The following is a 25609-nucleotide window of genomic DNA, read 5'->3' as shown; positions in this document are numbered from 1 at the left end:
TAAAGGTTAAGTTACTCTTGACTTGTAAGAACAAAACCCATCACTCTCACAAACTAATCATCGATACTGAAACATTAAGAAACTGTGGATAGTTGGCCTTGGAAAGTAGACTAAATAATTTTAATTCAAGCGCGCAGAATCTTTCTTATATATATTATATATATATAACACAGGAGCATAACAAGCGGTACTACCCACCCATTAGCCTCATACTGCCACTTGCGCTCAAGGTGGACCACTTCACCCATCAAGGAGCAGCCGTGAGTGACCCCGCTCGTCCAGGCGGCCGTGTTGCTGGTAGCACGCGACTTACCAGTCTCCCACACGACACATCTTACCTTACGTGTCTTACGCTGCTGGGTGCTCATGTCGCTGTCTCCGGCTAGAGGTACGTTGTACAGTGTTGTGGGGACTCACCTGGTGGAGGCGTGGGGGCGCTGGTGGAGGTGGGAGGGGGTGGTCACTCACCTGGTGGAGGTGATGGGAAGCCACAAGGAAGAGGACGGGGGAGGCTGGGTGCTCACTCTCAGGTCTGGGAGGCTCCATATTCCTCTCTTTCATCGTCATCCATCCCAGCCATCTGTGGAGATAACCAGTAGTCAACACGTGCAGGGGCTGACACGTGCCCTTGACACCACAGTGCCACCAAGGATGGGGGGGGGAGGAGGAGTGCCACCCCTCGCCCAGTCACTCAAGAGGTACCATGTCCACTCAAATCACTCCGCCAACTTTTACATTGATATTAACTTGTACTGTGATGTAAACACTTCAACATGTGTTTTCAAGATGGTATATTTTCTGTGATATTAAGATATGATAAGTGAGGGCATCAGTAATGGTGGTGGTTGTACACCGCCCCGTTATAATGGTTGTATATATAAGTAGGCGAGTATAGTATATCACGTCACTGTCGACTACAACAGTCAACAACAACAGTCATCAGTACACTACAACAGTCAACAGTACACTACAACAGTCAACAACAACAGGCAACAGTACACTACAACAGTCAACAGTACACTACAACAGTCAACAACAACAGGCAACAGTACACTACAACAGTCAACAGTACACTACAACAGTCAACAACAACAGGCAACAGTACACTACAACAGTCAACAGTACACTACAACAGTCAACAACAACAGGCAACAGTACACTACAACAGTCAACAACAACAGGCAACAGTACACTACAACAGTCAACAACAACAGGCAACAGTACACTACAACAGTCAACAACAACAGTCAACAGTACACTACAACAGTCAACAACAACAGGCAACAGTGGGCAACAACAGTCAGCAACAGGCCCCGCCACACTACTCAACCTTGCCTCATTACCAAGGCCAAACAACAAATTACCCTAACATGAAGGCGTTATCTATGTACTGCTGGCCTGCCTAACTCTTCCCGTTACTAACACCCCAAGCCAGGTACACCCCAAGCCAGGTACACCCCAAGCCAGGTACACCCCCAACCCAAACTGAAAATTACAGGCCAATTTCCCTTCTCGAAGTATCAGGCAAAATATTCGAAAAAAATAATCAATCAGAGACTTGTGAAGTACATGGAAGAGGAAGGGAAGTATAACACCAGGCAGCATGGGTTTAGACACCGCAGCTATAGCCCTGATCTACGAGCATATAGCCAACGCAGTGTCGAAAAAAGATCAGTGTAATATAGTGCTTAGAGACGTTTCGCTAGCCTTCGACAAAGTGTGGCACACAGGCCTAAAATATAAGATATCTGAGCTAGGACTCCCACAAAGATTTAGTCTTTGCAGCTTTATAGACAACAGAACTGCTAAGCTCAATATCGGCAGCTACTTGGGTGACGTAATAGAACTGAAAAATGGAGTACCACAAGGAAGCTGCCTCTCTCCCACTCTATTAAACATATATACAGCTGACCTACCCCAACATGGAGAATACATCACGTACGCTGACGATGTCACCCAAATAATATGCCAACTGGGGCCATCAAAGCCGCTACTAGCCGACAAGACCAAGGCAGCAATTTAATCCATAAACAGCTTTGAGAAGCAATGAAAAATTAGCACAAATAAACAAAAGTTCCAGATAATACACATTGCAAAAAAAAAAAAACCGGACTCCAATATCCTTGACAACCACCCTATCCAATATGCGGAGGTAGGCAGACTACTGGGACTCATGATCAATAGAACAGGGATAGAAATTCACGTAAGGGACCGACTAAACAAAGTCAAACCAGCCTTAGGAAAACTGAGGAGATTCCGAAGCCTCAGTACAAACATACAGATCCACCTATATAAGGCTCTAGTTCGGCCGCATCTAGAGTATCCCCCAGTACCACTACACACCATAAAGACACCATTAAAAACCACCATAAAAACACCATTAATTTGTAACAAATTAGATGGCAAATTCCTTGGCATTCTCGTTGACCACAAGCTGAATTTCCAGGGACACATTCTAAACATATCAAAAAAAGTTTCAAAAACTGTGGGCATTCTTTCTAAGATCAGATATTATGTACCACGCCCTGCCCTGGTGACTCTCTATTACTCCCTTATCTATCCATATCTCAACTATGGTATTTGTGCTTGGGGCTCTACTACCCAAAATCACTTACGTCCTCTAATTACTCAACACAAAGCTGCTATTAGGACAATATCCAATTCTGGCCCCAGACATCACTCGGTACCCCTACTCAAATCTCTGAATATGTTAGACATTAAGTCACTGCACATTCTCTCATGTGTATTATACGTATATAAAACGCTAAACTATAATGCCAATCCTGATCTCAAAAGCTTCATAGAAGGTTGTAACAGAACCCATGAGCACCACACCAGAAATAAATACAGTTTTGATATTCCTAGAGTACGACTTAATCAAACCAGAAATGCTCAACAAATCAAGGGGCCCAGAATGTGGAATGACCTTCCCAACCATGTTAATGACTGTACCTCTCTCAACCAGTTTAAGTTAAAAACGAAGCTATACCTAATAAATTCCCTGTAACCTACCTTACCCCTCTTTTCAACCCATGTATGTTTTTTGTTTTTTTTTGTTTTTCAAATCAACGCTGTTTGAATGTAATTTTCTGTAATAATTTGTAATTGTATTTGTGCTGCTTTTTCAACAATGTTCCCCCCTCTTTTACCTCTATTTTTATTTGTACTCGACGCATTTTTTTCTTTTTACCCATTAGTTTTAAGCTTTAGTCATTAATGTTTTTCCTGCCCGAAACGCTTTGCGTAATAGTGGCTTTAGGCATTGTATGTACTAGCTCTATCTATAAAGCCAACAAACTTTGTAAAATCTTTTTATGTACCTTTACCTAAATAAAAATTATTATTATTATTATTATTATTATTATTATAAAGAAAACTAACATGCAGAAACTGCAAGCAGTGCAAAATAAGGCGCTAAGGAGAGCAGCAAAACACCGTCCACCATATGATCAGACAATCCAGGAGCTCCATGAACTCCTGAACATACAGCCACTAAACATCAGACTGCAGCACCAAGCCATCAGGGTTTGGAACACCATCCCAATGTTAGAAAGATCACTCCAAAATGAGACGCCCCGCTCCCACAGCTGGTGGCCCAAGATGAGACGCCCCACTCCCACAGCTGGTGGCCAAAGATGAGACGCCCCACTCCCACAGCTGGTGGCCAAAGATGAGACGCCCCACTCCCACAGCTGGTGGCCCAAGATGAGACGCCCCACTCCCACAGCTGGTGGCCCAAGAGCCACGATTTACTAGATGAAATACTGACCAGAAATCCATCCCCCAATAATTGGTAAAAATTGTGTATGTATATAAATATATATATATATGCATATATATAAATAAATATGAAGAACCTCTCACATACTCACAGCTCCCTGACAAGAGAGAGCAAGCTTAGCTTAGCTACCCACACCGTGTCAGCAAGGCGGACAGCCCGCTTGCTATCATAACCCTCACTGTATTTCCCACTTCTATACTTCCCTTCACTATGTCTCTCCATCCTCTTTACCCCCTCGCCCCTCACCCCGCCCGAGACTCACATGAGGGCGCAGGTGACGAAGGCGATGCCGATGTAGATGCACTGAGGTATGAGCGAGAGCATCATGGTCAGCCCGATGACGGTGATGCCTGCAGCGATGATCTTGTTGGTCCTGCGCTGCCACACAGCCGTGGGCACTGGCGTCTGGTGCATCCTGGGGGCACGTCCTGGGGGCACGTCCGGGGGGCACGTCCTGGGGGCACGTCCTGGGGGCACGTCCGGGGGGGCGGTGCGCCGGATCACGACCCTGGTTCGGGGTTCCTCGACGACTTCCTGCTGTCGGTATAATGCTGATTCTTGTAATTTGTCATGAAAATAACTCATTATATTCTGTAGATGTTTAGAATTCTATCAATATTTGCATTAAGGGACATATTGGCACGATTATAAGGACTGGGGACAGCCTTGTCATTTATGTTGACTTTACTTTTATTTGCATAATACGTATGTGTACTCGCCTAATTGTGCTTGCGGGGGTCGAGCTCTGGCTCTTTGGTCCCGCCTTGTCAATCAACTGGTGTACAGGTTCCTGAGCCTACTGGGCTCTATCATATCTACATTTGAAACTGTGCATGGAGTCAGCCTCCACCACATCACTGCCTAATGCATTCCATTTGTTAACTACTCTGACACTGAAAAAAATTCTGATGTCTCTGTGGCTCATTTGGGTACTAAGTTTCCACCTGTGTCCCACCCGTGCTAAAGAGTTTGTCTTTGTCCACCCTGTGAATTCCCTTGAAATTTTGTAGGTGGTTATCATGTCTCCCCTTACTCTTCTGTTTTCCAGAGACGTGAGGTTTAGCTCCCGTAGCCTTTCCTCGTAGCTCATACCTCTCAGATCTGGGACTAGTCTGGTGGCATACCGCTGAACCTTCTCTAACTTTGTCTTATGTTTAACTAGGTATGGACTCCAGGCTGGAGCTGCATACTCCAGGATTGGTCTTACATAAGTGGTATACAGGGTTCTGAAAGATTCCTTACACAAGTTTCTAAAGGCAGTTCTTATGTTGGCCAGTCTAGCATATGCCGCTGATGATATTCTTTTGGTGTGGGCCTCTGGGGACAGGTTCGGTGTGATATCAACCCCCAGATCTTTCTATTTGACTCTTGCAGGATTTCACCTCCTAGATGGTACCTTGTACTCACCTAGTTGTGATTGCGGGGGTTGAGCTTTAGTTTTTGGTCCCGCCTCTCAGTTCAGCTCTGCAGCCTATCCCTCCTTGTGTTCAGCCTTCTGCTCCCTTCGCCTAATTTTATTACTTCACACTTTCCTGAGTTGAACTTTAGTAGCCATTATCTAGACCATTCCTCCAGTTTGTCCAGGTCGTTCTGTAGTCTCTGTCTATCTTCATCTATCTTCATCATTTTCAATCTTCTCATAATTTTTGCATCATCAGCAAACATTGAGAGGAATGAGTCTATACCCTCTGGAAGATCGTTTACATATATTAGAAACAGGATGGGTCCAAGTACAGAACCCTGTGGGACTCCGCTGGTGACATCTCGCCACTCTGATGCCTCCCCCCCCCCCTCACAGTTACTCGCTGTTTCCAGTTGCTTAGATACTCTCTTATCCACTGGAGCACCTTACCTTTTACTCCTGCCTGTTGTTCCAACTTTTGAAACAGCCTTTTATGGGGTACTATGTCAAAGGCTTTCTGATAGTCCAAGAAAATGCAGTCTGCCCACCCTTCTTTTTCTTGCCTAATTTTTTTTTTTTTTTTGCTTGGTCATAAAATTCTATTAAACCTGTGAGGCACGATTTACCATCTCTGAACCCATGCTGGTGGTGTGTTACAAAGCTATTTCCCTCCAGATGCTCTACGAGCCTTTTCCTCGCGATCTTCTCCATCACCTTGCACGGTATACAAGTTAGGGAAACTGGCCTGTAGTTCAGTGTCTCTTGCATGTCACCCTTCTTGTATATTGGGACCACATTAGCTGTCTTCCAACTTTCCGGTAGGTCTCCTGTTTCCAATGACCTGTTATACACCAGAGAGAGTGGGACGCTGTCCAGTCAGCCACCGGCAGGGGGTCGGTGGCTGACTAGAGAGCACGCTGGATGCGTGATCCTGTGGTCCAGGGTTCGTTTCCCGGCGCCGGCGAGAAACAATAGGCAGAGTTTCTTATACTCTGATGCTCCTGTTACCTAGCAGTATATAGGTACCTGGGAGTCAGCTGTCACGGGCTGCTTCCTGGGGTGTGTGTGGGGGGGGGGGGAGGGGAGGAAAAAAATAGTAATTACTAACAGTTGAGAGGCAGGACCAATGAGCCAGAGCTCAACCCCTACAAGCACAACTAATTGAGTACAGATCACAATGGCTCGCCGAGACAAGCATAAGAAATATTGCCGGAACAAAGGTGGAGTATTCAAGAGGCTCTTAGACGGTAAAGACAGGTTCTTGCAAGAAGTGCCGGACCAAGCAGGTTGTAATGGAGATATGTGGGCCTGCGGGCCGCTCCAGCAACAGCCTGTTGGACCAAGTTATCACGCGTCGAGCCTAAACCATTCCAATAACTACCTGCTTTAAAAGGTGAATTGTCACTACTGACAACTACCTTGTAACCACCGTGCATCTTACTGCAGGATAACCGTTTACAACACATTTATGAAATTCATATAAACATAATAAATTAATTATATGAATCCTTCAAAATGCAAAATTGTTTCGAAGTGGTGAGGGCTTAGCGGGGGGGGGGGCATGCCCCCTACACCCCCCCCCCTCACACACCACGTACCACCACCATATTTCACGGTAAAGTCTTGCCTACTTGAGTCTGCAAGGCAGAGCTTCAGCTCTTGGGCCCTGCCTATCCGAATGTTAATTATAAGTATGTAGTTAACTTGCACCATCTTCCTCACAATGCCCTAGTGCTCCTCGTCCATTCCTCTGAGTATCTTTTATGTACCGATCATGTCATCACCCTGTTCTCCGTCAACATGAGGAAGTCGTATAGTATATCTTTCCCCAGCTTCGTTGTTCTTCAGCTGCACAAAAGCTTAACCTCGCTGGTCATCAGTCCGTCCTGTTAATGTTTCCCAAACGTCAAGAAAACGGTCAAAGTAAAGTGGTCTCTCCTAACCTACCAGAGGCCCCACAACAGAAAACGGGACAGTACGTCACTTTCGCCAGCCGCTTCCATTTTCTAGTACAACAATGTTTGGCCTTATGTAACGCATACGAGTGACATGCGACGTTCTTTGTAGGAGGACAGGTTCGGTTCATAACTCCAGCTGCACAAAAGGCTAAGTCCACTGGTTAACAACTACACAATAGCTTAAGTCCACTGGTTAACAACTACACAATAGCTTAAGTCCACTGGTTAACAACTACACAATAGCTTAAGTCCACTGGTTAACAACTACACAATAGCTTAAGTCCACTGGTTAACAACTACACAATAGCTTAAGTCCACTAGTTAACAACTAGACAACAGCTTAAGCCTACTAGTTAACAACTGCAGCTTGACCAGTCTTTTTGCAATTCCGTAATAACTTTAGCTTTTTATATGAGGGTAGAATGTTACTGTGAAGCTTAGCTTTCTAGCACAACTGGATACGAATCCCATATGATAGCTGTTAACAGACTGCCAAAACGTGTTATATGTTGGAGATATCCGCATGATAACCAAGGCTATAAAATGTGTTGCTGTGGGCAGAATTCTTAGCCAGCTAACACGAGACGAAATCAAATTTGTGTCATGCAAACACAGGTGCTGCTTCTGTGAGCGACCTGAAGCAAGCAGGTCGCTATTGGGGAGTTTCCTGACATAGTGTTTACACACATTATCTTATCAGAGCTTTCCCTGCCCCCACCTTGCGTACAGCCCCACTACACACGCGCGCGCACACACTGGTTTGCCACCAGACTAGTACCCGAGCTGAGAGGTATGAGCTACGAGGAGAGACTACGGGAATTAAACCTCACTTCGCTGGAAGACAGAAGAGTTAGGGGGGACATGATCACCACATTCAAGATTCTCAAGGGAATTGATAGGGTAGATAAAGACAGGCTATTTAACACAAGGGGCACACGTACTAGGGGACACAGGTGGAAACTGAGTGCCCAAATGAGCCACAGAGATATTAGAAAGAATTGTTTGTGTGAGTGGTTGACAAATGGAATGCATTAGGAAGTGATGTGGTGGAGGCTGACTCCATACACAGTTTCAAGTGTAGATATGATAGAGCCCAATAGGCTCAGGAACCTGTACACCAGTTGATTGACAGTTGAGAGGCGGGACCAAAGATCCAGAGCTCAACCCCCCGCAAGCAGAAATAGGCGAGTACACGCACACACACACGCCTCATAAATCACTCACTCCACAGTCTGGCAACATCGCCTAATTATAGCACAGTGACCAATCAACGTGAAGAACAAGGAAACGACAGCAATAAACAGCCCGACTGACTTAACACACACACACAACTTTAATAAATACAAAATTAAAATATCAGTAACATATACAACCAAGTAGGTTACAATGGAGGAAATTCGTACACCAAAGTACCAAAACAACTTAAAGAAGAATCAATTAATTGGCAAGACGCTAGATACGACCCCGGCACCTTGAGCGTGATGGTAAGTGTGGCGTAGTTAAGCTTATAAATGACTGAGAATGTCTCAAGGTCATAGTCCCTTACTAGCTCACCCCAACTACCAATTTGGTCTAAACAACTCACCACATTCGCCATGTCAACACATTTGTGCAGTATCCGGAAATTTTCAGAAATAATTTCTTTCGCGCGGGTGAACAGTCATAATACGTGATAAAACAAATTAAGTATGGGATTATTAAACTAGTATGGGCCGAAATATTAGTATCAGCACATCTCTTACCTCTATTAATTATAGTGTTAACTTTTTAATCCTATATGCCAAGATATTCTGTGGCGGAAACAAGTAGGCACAGTTTCATTCACCCTGATGCCCTGTTCACCTAGCAGTAAATAGGTACCTGGAAGTTAGACAGCTGCTACGGGCTGCTTCCTGGGAGTGTGTAACAAAAAGGAGGCCTGGTCGAGGACCGGGCCGCGGGGACGTTAAGCCACGAAATCATCAAGATAGCCTCAAGATAAGATCACCTTAAGAGGATGGGTGAGAATAGAAGCGTGCGCGCACACCACTAATGAGGCAGGTATTCCTATACAATAAATCAGCTGAAATACAAATACAACAGCAGTGTCCAGACCGCTATGTCTTTGGTCTATGAGATCCATCTCTTGACCTCTCACACACTTGTACATTTGTCAGTTTTGTTCCCAAGTCTTGTATACAAGTCCTTACAGTGGTGGCTAGAGTGAACAGTGAGCATTTACACCTTAGTAAGCCTCTTATCAATACCTATTAAATTCTCAAGAGGAACTGAGAGGGTAGATACAGATAAACTGTTTAGCAGGCGTGGAACGCGAACAAGGGGATTCAGGGCCAACTTTCAGGCTTGTATCTAAGTCTTCCCCTCCTTCCTCACAAGGTCGTACTGTTGCTCCAAGCAACAGCCTGATGGATCAAGCTCTCACAAATCAGGGAGAGTAAGTGGAACTCCCAGAACACCATCCAGGTACTATAGTGTGAGAGAAGGTGGGAGGAAGTGAGAGGTGGGGGTGTAGACGCCAGGAGAGAGCAGCGCCTCCCCGCCAGCAGAGAGCAATCTCCCCGCCAGTGAGAGCAGCGCCTCCCCGCCAGCAGAGAGCAATCTCCCCGCCAGTGAGAGCAGCGCCTCCCCGCCAGTGAGAGCGGCCCACCGCGGGAGAGGAAGGAACTGAACCATATCCGGTCAGGGCCATTTCCAGAGCCGGCGGGACATTCTGACATTCTCAGAATGTTGGACCGTGGTGTAATACTTCCCACGCTGCGTGCTGCTCTGTCACGTACAGTACCGTCCCGTCACGTAGGCCGCCGCCTGCATCATAGTAAAGCTCCCCCGTTATCTGTAATGCACGGACTGCCGACGCCTGCACGTACTGCCGGCGCCTGCACGTACTGCCGACGCCTGCACGTACTGCCGACGCCTGCACGTACTGCCGGCGCCTGCACGTACCTTCATTGTTTTTTACGTTATGCCCGAAACGCTATGAGTACTAGTGGCTTTAGTTTAGGTATTGTATAAGAACAAAGGCAACTGCAGAATGCCTATTGGTCCATACGAGGCAGCTCCTATCTATAACCACCCAATCCCACTCATATACAATGAGTTGTATGTACTAGCTCTATCTATAAATCCAACATTATATTTGTAAATCAACTATGTATGTACTTTCCTGAATACAATTTGTTTTACTTTACTTAAAATATTGCCTGCCTGCTGCTCAATTACTAGGGGTGGACGGTACAGCGAAGGCCTCCCTTCATGCAGGTCGGCGTTCAATCCCCGACCGTCCAAGAGGTTGGGCACCATATCCCCCCCCCCCTCCCCGGGCCCCATCCCAAATCCTGACCCCTTCCAAGTGCTATATAGTCGTAATGGCTTGGCGCTTTCCCCCTGATAGTTACCTTACCACGTTATGAAACCAACGCAATATTATTGCTAAATTTTCACTTAACGTATATTAACAACTATACCCGTATCATTTTGACTGGTAATAAGGTATGGTGTTGACCAGACCACACACTAGAAGGTGAAGGGACGACGACGTTTCGGTCCGTCCTGGACCATTCTTGATTGTGACTTGAACCATGTATAGTATGTCCCAGAAGAACGGTCATTCTGTCCCGTTTGTTTCAGTTTGTTTGAGAACGCAGGAAAGAACGACATAGTGGTTCAGAACTATGTATGCAAATGAGGGAAGACATTTCACGGTACTCTATTTCTTTTTGTTCCAAATGTTAGTGTTGTGCACTAATTTTCCAAAAGTCTGGATTTTGACGGTAGCGTTTGTGCTGGTGTAGAAATTTACATTGAAGTTCATCGAGGAATAACTACACAAAAAAGGGTGAGGTTCTTCACATTAAGTTTTTAATCCTATATGCCAAGGCGTTCTGTGGCGGAAACAAATGGACAGTTTCATTCACCCTGATGCACCTGTTCACCTAGCAATAAATAGATGCCTGGTATTTAGACAGCTGCTACGGGCTGCTTCCTGGGGTGTGTGTAACAAGGTTGTAACACAAGTTGTTTACATACCCACACAGGCTGATCACATACCCACACAGGCTGCTCACATACCCACACAGGCTGATCACATACCCACAGAGGCTGCTCACACACCCACAGAGGCTGCTTACACACCCACACAGGCTGCTCACACACCCACACAGGCTGCTCACATACCCACACAGGCTGATCACATACCCACACAGGCTGATCACATACCCACACAGGCTGATCACATACCCACACAGGCTGATCACATACCCACACAGGCTGATCACATACCCACACAGGCTGATCACATACCCACACAGGCTGATCACACACCCACACAGGCTGATCACATACCCACACAGGCTGCTCACACACCCACACAGGCTGCTCACATACCCACACAGGCTGCTCACACACCCACACAGGCTGCTCACATACCCACAGAGGCTGCTCACACACCCACACAGGCTGCTCACATACCCACAGAGGCTGCTCACATACCCACAGAGGCTGCTCACACACCCACACAGGCTGCTCACATACCCACAGAGGCTGCTCACACACCCACACAGGCTGCTCACATACCCACAGAGGCTGCTCACATACCCACACAGGCTGATCACATACCCACACAGGCTGTTCACATACCCACACAGGCTGCTCACATACCCACACAGGCTGATCACATACCCACACAGGCTGCTCACATACCCACAGAGGCTGATCACATACCCACACAGGCTGCTCACATACCCACACAGGCTGCTCACATACCCACAGAGGCTGCTCACACACCCACACAGGCTGCTCACACACCCACAGAGGCTGCTCACATACCCACACAGGCTGATCACATACCCACACAGGCTGTTCACATACCCACACAGGCTGTTCACATACCCACACAGGCTGTTCACATACCCACAGAGGCTGATCACATACCCACACAGGCTGTTCACATACCCACACAGGCTGTTCACATACCCACACAGGCTGTTCACATACCCACACAGGCTGTTCACATACCCACACAGGCTGATCACATACCCACACAGGCTGTTCACATACCCACACAGGCTGTTCACATACCCACACAGGCTGTTCACATACCCACACAGGCTGTTCACATACCCACACAGGCTGTTCACATACCCACACAGGCTGTTCACATACCCACACAGGCTGTTCACATACCCACACAGGCTGATCACATACCCACACAGGCTGATCACATACCCACACAGGCTGCTCACATACCCACACAGGCTGCTCACATACCCACACAGGCTGCTCACATACCCACACAGGCTGCTCACATACCCACACAGGCTGCTCACATACCCACACAGGCTGCTCACATACATCACAAACCACCAACATATTACCAAGGTTATAGTCATTCATACAGGTGTTGCTCTACAGGGGTCCAGGCCTGGAGCCCTGGTGGGCCCGCCCTCCCCACGTGGTGGGTCACTGAGTCACTGTGAAGGTGTGGGGGGCGGCAGGGAAGGTGGGGGTGGGTGAGGGGGTGCTGGGGAAGGTGGTGGGAGGCAAGACGTCTTAAGAACAAAGTATAAGAACACACCTCCCCGAGGCTTCCACTACGGGCTCACCATAGCCCGTGCTACTTGGAACTTTTTGTTCCTAGTAGCTGAATCTTAACAACGAGGCTACCACAGACTACCCCGCGAGCCCACCAACACCGCTAAACCTTCGTACGCAGCAAAGTAAATAATGTTATCTACAACATGTGACTTACTCAGCCGATATAGTGGCATTTGAAAATGAACAAAAAAGATTCAAGGCTGTATGGAGGTAGCCTTGATCTTTTCACGTATTCCATTTGTTTAGTACTGAATGTTTTTTTTTTTTTGTTATCTCTAAGGTTGATTAGTATACTTAAGTTGACCTTGTTCATCTACCACCTTTGCTAAATGCTCTGCCTTCTCTATTCCTCCGAGGATTTTGTATGGTGTGGTCATGTCTACCCTGCTTCTTTCTCTTCGGTGGAGGGAGTCAGGTGACACGAGGCAGCGTGGAGGGAGGGAGGGAGTCAGCTGACAAGAGGCAGCGTGGAGGGAGTCAGGTGGCAGCCACCTGGTGTGCGGGAAGGAGGGGGGCAGGCAGCCAGGCAGCCATGAACCTTCATGACAAAGAGCTGCCAGTTGGCGGGTGTGGCTGGCTGTAGGGGCCGAGGACCACCGCCTCACCTCTACTAAACACCAATGCAATTCATAACTAATTTAAATTCCAAGTTTTAAACTAACACTAACCTGACTAGTCGAGCTGGTTGTGTTGTTACTGGGAGCGGTGAATGAAGCGTCGCACTACGATCACAAAACACAGCACTTGGGTACTTATAATCACAGTGAAGCACTTAAACCACTGCCACAAATGGCGGTTACAACGTCCAAGTTCTGGCGGGAGTATTGTTACAAGTGGCGAGCGTGCGCGGGAACACGAGGGAGCTGGCTGCTGGAGGTGTTATCATGGTGGGCGCCGGGAGACGTGTGTGGCTGGTGGTGCCCACCACACGCTCCACACCCCGCCCCACCATGCCCCACCGCGCCCCACCGCACGGAGACTTCAACGAATATTCCCGCCTGACGCAACGTACGTTTGGTTTGGGAACCTGCTGATGCAAAGGACGTCTGGCGTGGAATCCGGGGAACGCACCTGGTAACCCCCCAGCCTCCAGGAATACCTGGCCAGTTTACCTGCCTTCTTTACACCTAACTAAATTAAACTTATCCTGTTTGCATTCTTCATTCAAGCTGGATGCAGGCCCGCACTGAGCACCCGCAAATAAGAGTAAAAATCTATAAATATAGCAGTGATGCAAGAGCCTGGTGAACCATGGACTGCGTCTCCACCCCCAACCTTGCCTTTCTCCCGGATAACTTCTGCAGGTATGGACAGTAAGGCAGGAATGAATCACCAGCTTTCTCCAGTACATTTCAACAACTTGACAAATCCTACCGTTCTACGTCACCGGTAATGTTCAAGCAGGTCAGTACTCTCTAAACAAGCCTAATCTAACAAATATGAGTAATTATCTGTGTAGTCTATATATAGACTTCAATAGGCCTTCTGCAGTTGCCTTTGTTCTTATGTTCTTAGTTACGAGATGAGGCCTACCCTAGCGGTGTCCGCCCACCCCCCATACTCTTGGTCAGATTAGGCAAAATTGTTATTGATTTTGTCAATAAAGATGTTAATAATAAATAATAACTCTTTGTCATATAATAGTATTCACTAAATAATGGACAGCCATTTACACAAAATAAGACACACTAACTATCAGACAGATATTAAATATAGACACTAAATAACTGACTAGATAACAGACATTAAATAAGATAATTAAGAGAGATAAGTAACTAAAGCAGTGATGGGGTGTGAAGATAAGGGCCGGTCAGGAGCAACAGTGTACTCGGGATCCTCGCCCTAACCAGAAAGTTTAGACCATTAAGACCTGTATATAGGCTATCTGGCACTCATGCCAGTACTGAAGTCACGTGGTGACTTCAGGAGAGAACGATTGGGCGGAGGGAGAGCATGGTGCCTTGTCTGGGGGATGGAAAGGGGGGGGGGAGGCGTTGGTTGATTATAGGGAGGGGGAGGGGAAGGTAATGGGAAGGGGATAGGTCGGGTATTAACGGATTTAGGTGAGGTGCTGCTGGTGTCCCCAGCTACGGAGAGGTTTGTGATGGGTCTTTGTTGTGTGAAGAGTAAAGCTGGAGCCGGCGGCAGCATGCTAGGCTTCTCTATGTTCCAACTGGACAGCGTTCACGTTTATAAAGGAAGGGAACTAAAGAAGGGAGTTGTTAAACGATTTGGCGGGTGGTATTCCGGGGAATATTAGGATTAAGGACTTGCCTGAAACGCTACGCGAGTGGCTGAACAAGAATGTAACAACTCTTGTATATATAAATAAATAAACAATAAAAGGTAGACGCCGCATGTCACCATAAGTCTTCAAGGTGAGCACAATCTTGGCAGAGCCTCCAGGCACATGTGGTACAACCCTTCCCACCCCAAGGCTGCCCCTGCCAGTGACCTCCCTAACACTACCGCGCACTAGAATGTAATACAACATTACTTACAGTTGCGTTCGTTCTAGACTCACAATCCGGATTTCCGGGTTCGAATCCCGGTCAGATCAGAAATGGTTGGGCTTATTCCCTATCACCTACTACGCTTGTTCTACACAGCAGTAAATAGGTAATCAGGAGTTATTCAGTTTCTTGTGAGGTTATATCCTGGGGATAGGCTAAGTAATTCGACCTTGGTAGGGTGGGGCGGGGGGTGGGGGGAGGGGGGGACCTGAATATAAGCCTATCACTGTCCCCCAACACACTGAATTAAATTCCTTTCCATCGCAAAAGAACCTTGTATTTCCTAATTATGGACTGATTTTGTACATCAATAGAGATAGACAAAACATTGTCATCAAAATAGTTATGTACCGGCCGCTGTATTCACTAGTGCTGTCCGCCACGGTACAATAACTAAGCCCTTCAGGTATGACGGCATTAACCCACCCAGGCTTCGCGCCCCTGGAGAGTCAGTTCTTGTTGTTCTTGAGAGGAGAGTTCTTGTTGTCAGTCTCCAGACTGACAACCAGAGCGCAACTCCATAGTCTCCTGAGACTGATGGATGCCTACTACTATGACCTGTACCTGTAACATTAATGACCCCTAAGGTTAACAGTCATTAGGTCCATGTAATATTTAATTTCTGTATGTAAAGTTAAAGTCACAGGCAGGTCCATGCAGGACGCAAAACGAGAATACTCATGGAACCGCCTACCCGTCGAAGCCGTAAATGCCTTGGGCTTTTACGGCTTGGCTTGGCGCTTTCTGCACGGGGTGTAGTGTCTATGTCTCTTCCACTATTTAACACGGGGAAATTGTCTCATGCGTCAGGCTGCGAGCAGCTGCGTCCATCATCCTGGTTGACCAATGTGTGGCGTCAATAGTGGCGTCTGCAACGCCACCCAGCATGGAACATTTGTACTACATATGTGGCCGAGTGGTGTGTATGGTGAGGGTCGTGGCCCAGTGTATGGTGAGGGTCGTGGCCCAGTGTATGATGAGGGTCGTGGCCCAGTGTATGGTGAGGGTCGTGGCCCAGTATATGGTGAGGGTCGTGGCCCAGTGTATGGTGAGGGTCGTGGCCCAGTGTATGGTGAGGGTCGTGGCCCAGTGTATGGTGAGGGTCGTGGCCCAGTGTATGGTGAGGGTCGTGGCCCAGTGTATGATGAGGGTCGTGGCCCAGTGTATGGTGAGGGTCGTGGCCCAGTATATGGTGAGGGTCGTGGCCCAGTGTATGGTGAGGGTCGTGGCCCAGTGTATGGTGAGGGTCGTGGCCCAGTGTATGGTGAGGGTCGTGGCCCAGTGTATGGTGAGGGTCGTGGCCCAGTGTATGGTGAGGGTCGTGGCCCAGTGTATGGTGAGGGTCGAGGCCCAGTGTATGGTGAGGGTCGTGGCCCAGTGTATGGTGAGGGTCGTGGCCCAGTGTATGGTGAGGGTCGTGGCCCAGTGTATGGTGAGGGTCGTGGCCCAGTGTATGGTGAGGGTCGTGGCCCAGTGTATGGTGAGGGTCGAGGCCCAGTGTATGGTGAGGGTCGTGGCCCAGTGTATGGTGAGGGTCGTGGCCCAGTGTATGGTGAGGGTCGTGGCCCAGTGTATGGTGAGGGTTGTGGCCGAGTGGAGCGGGCGGACGCGGGCACTGTCCAGGAAGCGGGAAAAGCAAGCGGACGCCCCGTCACCTCTCCAGGACAGCGTCGACCCTTCTGTTTGTCTGGGGAGGCTGGAGGGCGTCTGGGGGAGGCTGGAGGGCGTCTGGGGAGGCTGGAGGGCGTCTGGGGAAGGCTGGAGGGCGTCTGGGGAGGCTGGAGGGCGTCTGGGGGAGGCTGGAGGGCGTCTGGGGAGGCTGGAGGGCGTCTGGGGAAGGCTGGAGGGCGTCTGGGGAGGCTGGAGGGCGTCTGGGGGAGGTTGGAGGGCGTCTGGGGAGGCTGGAGGGCGTCTGGGGAAGGCTGGAGGGCGTCTGGGGAGGCTGGAGGGCGTCTGGGGGAGGCTGGAGGGCGTCTGGGGGAGGCTGGAGGGCGTCTGGGGAAGGCTGGAGGGCGTCTGGGGAGGCTGGAGGGCGTCTGGGGAGTCTGGGGAGGCTGGAGGGCGTCTGGGGAAGGCTGGAGGGCGTCTGGAGGAGGCTGGAGGGCGTCTGGGGAAGGCTGGAGGGCGTCTGGGGAGGCTGGAGGGCGTCTGGGGGAGGCTGGAGGGCGTCTGGGGAGGCTGGAGGGCGTCTGGGGAGTCTGGGGAGGCTAGAGGGCGTCTGGGGAGTCTGGGGAGGCTGGAGGGCGTCTGGGGAGTCTGTGGAGGCTGGAGGGCGTCTGGGGAAGGCTGGAGGGCGTCTGGGGAAGGCTGGAGGGCGTCTGGGGGAGGCTGGAGGGCGTCTGGGGAGGCTGGAGGGCGTCTGGGGGAGGCTGGAGGGCGTCTGGGGAGGCTGGGGGGCGTCTGGGGAAGGCTGGAGGGCGTCTGGGGAGGCTGGAGGGCGTCTGGGGAAGGCTGGAGGGCGTCTGGGGAGGCTGGAGGGCGTCTGGGGAAGGCTGGAGGGCGTCTGGGGAGGCTGGAGGGCGTCTGGCGAGTCTGGGGAGGCTGGAGGGCGTCTGGGGAAGGCTGGAGGGCGTCTGGGGGAGGCTGGAGGGCGTCTGGGGAGGCTGGAGGGCGTCTGGGGGAGGCTGGAGGGCGTCTGGGGAGGCTGGGGGCGTCTGGGGAAGGCTGGAGGGCGTCTGGGGAGGCTGGAGGGCGTCTGGGGAAGGCTGGAGGGCGTCTGGGGAGGCTGGAGGGCGTCTGGGGGAGGCTAGAGGGCGTCTGGTAAGACTGGAGGGCGTCTGGGGGAGGCTGGAGGGCGTCTGGTAAGACTGGAGGGCGTATGGTAAGACTGGAGGGCGTCTGGTAAGACTGGAGGGCGTCTGGTAAGGCTGGAGGGCGTCTGGGGGAGGCTGGAGGGCGTCTGGGGGAGGCTGGAGGGCGTCTGGGGGAGGCTGGAGGGCGTCTGGTAAGACTGGAGGGCGTCTGGTAAGACTGGAGGGCGTCTGGTAAGACTGGAGGGCGTCTGGTAAGACTGGAGGGCGTCTGGTAAGACTGGAGGGCGTCTGGTAAGACTGGAGGGCGTCTGGTAAGACTGGAGGGCGTCTGGGGGAGGCTGGAGGGCGTCTGGTAAGACTGGAGGGCGTCTGGTAAGACTGGAGGGCGTCTGGTAAGACTGGAGGGCGTCTGGTAAGACTGGAGGGCGTCTGGTAAGACTGGAGGGCGTCTGGGGGGGCCGTAATATATGGCAAGACAGGCCGGGGCAAATTTTATAATAATAATGGAATTCTAACTCATGTTTATTTACCCTGTGTTGAGCAACGGTATCTCAGCGGACTCCCTCCCTCCCTGGCTCGTCTTACTCACCATCTTGGTCATCTGCGCATTCTTCAACAGAAGCAGGATACGGATATGGTGACAGATATACCTGAGGTGGGTATGGTGATATACCTAAGATGGGTATGGTGATATACCAGAGGTGGGTATGGTGACACACTAGCCAGGGGTATTATAAAGCATTAGACAGGTATGATGGGCTATATATATACCAGACTGTGCCTGGGCTAAGTATACGAATAGCCTAGTCGTAGTGTGTTCTTCTGTATGTTACCAGGTAGGCTGGAGCTGACAGTGTGGGTGTAGGCTGGAGCTGACAGTGTGGGTGTAGGGTGGAGCTGACAGTGTGGGTGTAGGCTGGAGCTGACAGTGTGGGTGTAGACTGGAGCTGACAGTGTGGGTGTAGGGTGGAGCTGACAGTGTGGGTGTAGGGTGGAGCTGACAGTGTGGGTGTAGGCTGGAGCTGACAGTGTGGGTGTAGGGTGGAGCTGACAGTGTGGGTGTAGGTTGGAGCTGACAGTGTGGGTGTAGGCTGGAGCTGACAGTGTGGGTGTAGGCTGGAGCTGACAGTGTGGGTGTAGGCTGGAGCTGACAGTGTGGGTGTAGGGTGGAGCTGACAGTGTGGGTGTAGGGTGGAGCTGACAGTGTGGGTGTAGGTTGGAGCTGACAGTGTGGGTGTAGCCTGGAGCTGACAGTGTGGGTGTAGGTTGGAGCTGACAGTGTGGGTGTAGGCTGGAGCTGACAGTGTGGGTGTAGGCTGGAGCTGACAGTGTGGGTGTAGGCTGGAGCTGACAGTGTGGGTGTAGGCTGGAGCTGACAGTGTGGGTGTAGCCTGGAGCTGACAGTGTGGGTGTAGCCTGGAGCTGACAGTGTGGGTGTAGCCTGGAGCTGACAGTGTGGGTGTAGCCTGGAGCTGACAGTGTGGGTGTAGCCTGGAGCTGACAGTGTGGGTGTAGCCTGGAGCTGACAGTGTGGGTGTAGCCTGGAGCTGACAGTGTGGGTGTAGCCTGGAGCTGACAGTGTGGGTGTAGCCTGGAGCTGACAATGTGGGTGTAGCCTGGAGCTGACAGTGTGGGTGTAGCCTGGAGCTGACAATGTGGGTGTAGCCTGGAGCTGACAGTGTGGGTGTAGCCTGGAGCTGACAGTGTGGGTGTAGCCTGGAGCTGACAATGTGGGTGTAGCCTGGAGCTGACAGTGTGGGTGTAGCCTGGAGCTGACGGTGTGGGTGTAGCCTGGAGCTGACAGTGTGGGTGTAGCCTGGAACTGACAGTGTGGGTGTAGGCTGAAGCTGACGGTGTGGGTGTAGGCTGGAGCTGACAGTGTGGGTGTAGGCTGGAGCTGACAGTGTGGGTGTAGCCTGGAGCTGACAGTGTGGGTGTAGCCTGGAGCTGACAATGTGGGTGTAGGCTGGAGCTGACAATGTGGGTGTAGCCTGGAGCTGACAGTGTGGGTGTAGCCTGGAGCTGACAATGTGGGTGTAGCCTGGAGCTGACAGTGTGGGTGTAGCCTGGAGCTGACAGTGTGGGTGTAGGCTGAAGCTGACGGTGTGGGTGTAGGCTGGAGCTGACAGTGTGGGTGTAGGTTGCAGCTGACAGTGTGGGTGTAGGCTGGAGCTGACGGTGTGGGTGTAGGCTGGAGCTGACAGTGTGGGTGTAGGCTGGAGCTGACAGTGTGGGTGTAGCCTGGAGCTGACAGTGTGGGTGTAGGCTGAAGCTGACGGTGTGGGTGTAGCCTGGAGCTGACAGTGTGGGTGTAGGCTGAAGCTGACGGTGTGGGTGTAGGCTGGAGCTGACAGTGTGGGTGTAGGCTGAAGCTGACAGTGTGGGTGTAGGCTGGAGCTGACAGTGTGGGTGTAGGCTGGAGCTGACAGTGTGGGTGTAGCCTGGAACTGACAGTGTGGGTGTAGCCTGGAGCTGACAGTGTGGGTGTAGGCTGAAGCTGACGGTGTGGGTGTAGGTTGGAGCTGACAGTGTGGGTGTAGGCTGGAGCTGACGGTGTGGGTGTAGGCTGGAGCTGACAGTGTGGGTGTAGGCTGGAGCTGACAGTGTGGGTGTAGCCTGGAGCTGACAGTGTGGGTGTAGGCTGAAGCTGACGGTGTGGGTGTAGGCTGGAGCTGACAGTGTGGGTGTAGGCTGGAGCTGACGGTGTGGGTGTAGGCTGGAGCTGACGGTGTGGGTGTAGGCTGGAGCTGACAGTGTGGGTGTAGGCTGGAGCTGACAGTGTGGGTGTAGGCTGGAGCTGACATTGTGGGTGTAGGCTGGAGCTGACAGTGTGGGTGTAGGTTGGAGCTGACAGTGTGGGTGTAGGCTGGAGCTGACAGTGTGGGTGTAGGTTGGAGCTGACAGTGTGGGTGTAGGTTGGAGCTGACAGTGTGGGTGTAGGAAGGTCCCAAGGTGTTTAGCACCTACCTTGTGTTCAGACATGGCTCCCTTCAAGGTAAGCTGCCTGTGTCTTCTTTCCTTTAAGTATCGTCTTAACTGGTCGAAGGTTCTCTCTTTTTAATCCTGTTTTACTCACACCAGTTGTATCTTTTGCATCTTGAGGTTATCTTGAGATGATTTCGGGGCTTAGCGTCGCCGCGGCCCGGTCCTCGACCAGGCCTCTTTTTTTTGTTACACACCCCCAGGAAGTAGCCCGTAGCAGCTGTCTAACTCCCAGGTACCTATTTACTGCTAGGTAACAGGGCCATCAGGGTGAAAGAAACTCTGTCCATGTGTTTCCGCCTCCACCGGGGGTTGAACCCGAAACCTCAGGACTACGAATCCGAAGCGCTGTCCACTCAGCTGTCAAGCCCCTGTCAGTTGTATGATGAAGTGTATTTGCAGGTCGGGATATTGTATAATACACGGCTTGTGCTTATTCACAAGATATTTTAATTTATAGTCCAAAACAATTGTCTTATTCAGTTGAGACAATCTTGTACTTCTTCAAGGTCATCATCTTTTCTTGTTGTGAAGATGAGGGGCCAGATTCACGAAGCAGTTACGCAAGCACTTACGAACCTGTACATCTTTTCACAATCTTTGGCGGCTTTGTTTACAATTATTAAACAGTTAATGAGCTCCGAAGCACCAGGAGGCTGTTTATAACAATAACAACAGTTGATTGGCAAGTTTTCATGCTTGTAAACTATTTTATAAATGTAACTAAAGCCGTCAAAGATTGAGGAAAGATGTACACGTTCGTAAGTGCTTGCGTAACTGCTTCGTGAATCTGACCCGAGGTCATTGGCGTAGGGGAGGTGGCTCTTGTGATGGCCACCCCCGCCTCTTCCCCTCCTCCCCTTGGCGCAGTGGTAAAATACTCGCTCGGCCCTTCGCGATCGCATTGGCCTGGGTTCGTAACCTGGCAGGGGAAGATCAGCCCGTCCTCCAAAGACCCAAAAGTGATTCCATCCACCCGCCAACCCCCCAGCTGTTTATGAATGAAAAACGGTTTACACACGACTGATGACGTCCTAACACTTCCGGAACAAGTGCTTCACTAACGACTTTTGTTCGAACCACAACGCTGTAAATGCTTCACCCACGTACTACAAATGCAAATAATCGCCAACCGAACCTAAACACCTAACCTAACCTATGTCTATATATGCACAATATACTAATAGCTTATAATATTAATTTATATTTTGAGAAAAATCCTGTTTTGAATGAACAGCATGTTAAAATTGGTGAATGCGTCCGTGGGGTCGACCGCTGGATGGAATGGACTTGAGTCGAGGATGGGTTGGGAAGATCGACTGGGCGCCAATCCTTAACTGTAGCCTCTGTTCACCCAGCAGTGAATGGATACCTGGTTGTTAAACGATTTGGAGGTCGTATTCCGTAGTAGGGTGACCCCAGGGGTCCTGCCCCTGGTAGTGGGTGACCCCAGGGGTCCTGCCCCCTGGTCGTGGGTGACCCCAGGGGCAGTGGGCCCCTGGTAGTGGGTGAGACAGCCCCAGGGGTCAAGGGCCGGGGTCCTCACGCCTGGCCACACAACACCACACTTGCCCCGTGAGTCACCAGCCTACAGCTCCCACCTGAGGCCAGTCACGTCCTCTCACACTGGACCCTCCTCAGGTTAGGGCGGCCCTCCTCAGGGTAGGGCGGCCCTCCTCAGGGTAGGGCGGCCCTCCTCAGGGTAGGGCGGCCCTCCTCAGGGTAGGGCGGCCCTCCTCAGGGTAGGGCGGCCCTCCTCAGACCAGGGGTGGCCCTCCTCAGGTTAGGGCGGCCCTCCTCAGACCAGGGGTGGCCCTCCTCAGGTTAGGGCGGCCCTAACCTGAGTAGGGCCACACTGCCATACACACAGCCACCTGTAGTGTACAATAGAGCACACACTGCCACCTGTAGTGTACAATAGAGCACAAATAGTGTGTGCTCTATTGTACACTACAGGTGGCTGTGTGTGCTCTATTGTACACTACAGGTGGCAGTGTGTGCTCTATTGTACACTACAGGTGGCTGTGTGTGCTAAAAATCCCCATCACACAGGATGGTTAGTCATACAGAGGCATGTGATCAATAGTTTGCACTGGCGGACTCTGGGTGCAATATGAGGATATCATCATCAACACGAGAGGTAATAAAGACATTGCAAAGCTCCAGGTGCCTCATACCAACGGGTCTTAAAGGTCTAATAACCGGGTATTGGGTGATGTAGTGTGGGAGATCATGCCGCAGTTCCTGCTCACAGAGTTTGCACCCGGAGTGCTCAGGATTGGGAGATCCGTCACCTGTAGCCACCTGCCACAGGTAAGGGTAACCCAACCCTGGTCCTGGGTGGTGCACACACTTGGTGCCAACACCGGTGGGCCGCGCTGGCTCATCATCACACTGAAATCCAACTTGGAAGTTCTACCGGCGGAAGCTGGAAAAACTTGTCCCTTAGACCAGTTTTGTGAGAGTGGTGGGTAGGTTGGTAGGGCCTGTCCCAGCACTCCAGGCGACCCCTGCCTGCCTGCCTGCATGCTTGCCTGCCTGCCTGCCTGCCTGCCTGCCTGCCTGCCTGCATGCATGCTTGCCTGCCTGCCTGCCTGCCTGCCTGTCAACCTGCCTGCCTGCCTGTCAACCTGCCTGCCTGCCTGTCAACCTGCCTGCCTGCCTGCCTGCATGCCTGCCTGCCTGTCAACCTGCCTGCCTGTCAACCTGCCTGCCTGTCAACCTGCCTGCCTGCTTGCCTGCCTGCCTGCCTGCCTGCATGCTTGCCTGCCTGCCTACCTGCATGCCTGCCTGTCAACCTGCCTGCCTGCTTGTCTGCCTGCCTGCCTGTCAACCTGTCAACCTGCCTGCCAACCTGCCTGCCTACCTGCCTGCCTGCCTGCCTGCCTGCCTTCCTGCCTGCCTGCCTGCCTGCCTGCCTGCATGCTTGCCTGCCTGCCTGCCAGCCTGCCACCACCACCACCTGGCCCACACCACCACCACCACCTTCCAGGAACACCCCTCCACACACACACCCATCACGTGGGCCGGAGCCACCACAGGGAACAAGGGAGAGTGTTCAACTTACCCACGTGTTGACAAAGGCAGGTGTGTGAGGAGGACGAGGAAGTGAGAGGCAGGAGCCACTAAACTACAAATGAGTCTCCCTCACCTGCACTCACCTGAGTACTAGAGAAGAGTCTAACACCTGCCTCATACTACTCATACTCTTGAGTGTATTTCCATAAGATTGAGTGTATCTAAATAATATTCACAGTTGAGTGTAACTTGGTTATATTGACTATTAATTCCACAGTTGTATGGGTCAACGTTAGTCTGGCACAGAACTAATGGTACTTGTAAGGAAACACGGGCTCGCCATAGCCCGTGCTGATTGGGACTTTTTGTTCCATGTTTAACTCAATACAAAGGTGAATGGCTGCCACCCCCCACCCCCCCCTCACCCCCCATTACATGTGTTACTACAAGAGTATTTGATAATGTGATTTGATTGATTAATTGATTGATTAAAATGATTTGATAATTACTAATTAGTGGAACACCAGTGGTTTATGGCGGAAACGATTGTGCCCTTTTTTGTTTATAAACACTTTAGCCGTTATGTTTGCTTTAATTAATATTGAGAGATTTCTTCTGTTGATGTAAACAGTTATTGACAGTTACAGTAAGCAATTTAATGCTGGAGAATTTTGGGTCTAACAAGGCGGTTCAACATCCTTGATGACCCACGGGAGATAACAAGGGTGAAAAACCAGACACACATAAAGATGACAATTAAAAGATATTATTTAATCGAAATTATGATATTCACCAAAATATCCTATGGTACTGCTATCCTACACTGGCAAATGATAAGTAATTTAGACATGGACAATAACATTAGAGATATCACACGTTATCTTGGACCACGACCATCCCAACAGCTGGAGACTCAGTCTCCCACACACCAGGCACAGCCCTGATGCTATCGTCATACCCCGGGGGGTTTATATACCTCCCAAACTGGCCCAGATGGAGTCAGCTGCTAGTTTACCTTGTTGCCAGCCTACAAGTTGAAGGCTTGTAGGCTCTGCTCACCCAAGTGTCTGTTATCTATATCATTAATGATATCACACTCAGCAGCCTATAGGATTTTTTTGCAAAGGAGGAGGAGGGGCAGGAAGGAGTGGGAGAGAGAGAGAGCGAGAGAGAGCGAGAGAGAGAGAGAGAGAGAGAGAGAGAGAGAGAGAGAGAGAGAGAGAGAGAGAGAGAGAGAGAGAGAGAGAGAGAGAGAGAGAGAGAGAGAGAGAGAGAGAGACAGACAGACAGACAGAGAGATTGTAACATGAACAAGGACCCACGGGAACCATCCACACACACCGCCAAGACAGACATCAACTTCACCTTCACTACACTGGAGTGTTATAACACCACAACACCGATAAAGAAGGAAAGCAAAGGACGAGTGGACTGTGTTTTCCTGGACTGTCAGAAGGCACTTGATACAGTTCCACACCTGAGACTGCCGTAATAAACTTGAGAATAAACCAGTCGTTACCGAGTGCTAAATTGAACTAGAGAGTACCTCACTGAGAGGAAATAGAGAGCTAAAGTGAGAGGAGAGACCACTAATGTCATACAGCGAGGCT

General features: G+C 50.5%; 2 protein-coding genes across 6 annotated transcripts in view; both read right to left on the bottom strand.

The window, feature by feature from the left end:
• The window catches only part of LOC123768447 (uncharacterized), a 487820-nt gene that overhangs the window by 74817 nt on the left and 387394 nt on the right, over window positions 1-25609 (bottom strand). The window lies entirely within an intron of this gene.
• LOC123768469 (uncharacterized) overlaps window positions 1-25609 on the bottom strand; it is a 90348-nt gene that overhangs the window by 10504 nt on the left and 54235 nt on the right. The window contains exons 1-3 of one of the 5 annotated variants that reach the window (XM_045759048.2): window positions 13402-13692; window positions 4044-4318; window positions 469-580 (exon numbers count right to left, since the gene is read on the bottom strand). In XM_045759048.2, the coding sequence (XP_045615004.1) occupies window positions 469-580; window positions 4044-4195 (264 nt within the window). In that variant the 5' untranslated portion in view covers window positions 4196-4318; window positions 13402-13692. Of the gene's footprint in view, window positions 1-468; window positions 581-4043; window positions 4319-12513; window positions 12544-13053; window positions 13167-13401; window positions 13693-25609 lie in introns of those variants that run through there. The other 4 variants (XM_045759039.2, XM_069317134.1, XM_069317135.1 and 1 more) reach the window with 4 other exon arrangements.

Source organism: Procambarus clarkii, chromosome 86 (assembly GCF_040958095.1).
Source record: "Procambarus clarkii isolate CNS0578487 chromosome 86, FALCON_Pclarkii_2.0, whole genome shotgun sequence".
Lineage (NCBI taxonomy): Eukaryota > Metazoa > Arthropoda > Malacostraca > Decapoda > Cambaridae > Procambarus > Procambarus clarkii.
The sequence above is the reverse complement of the archived record's forward strand: the minus strand, read 5'-3'. Positions and strand labels throughout refer to the sequence as shown.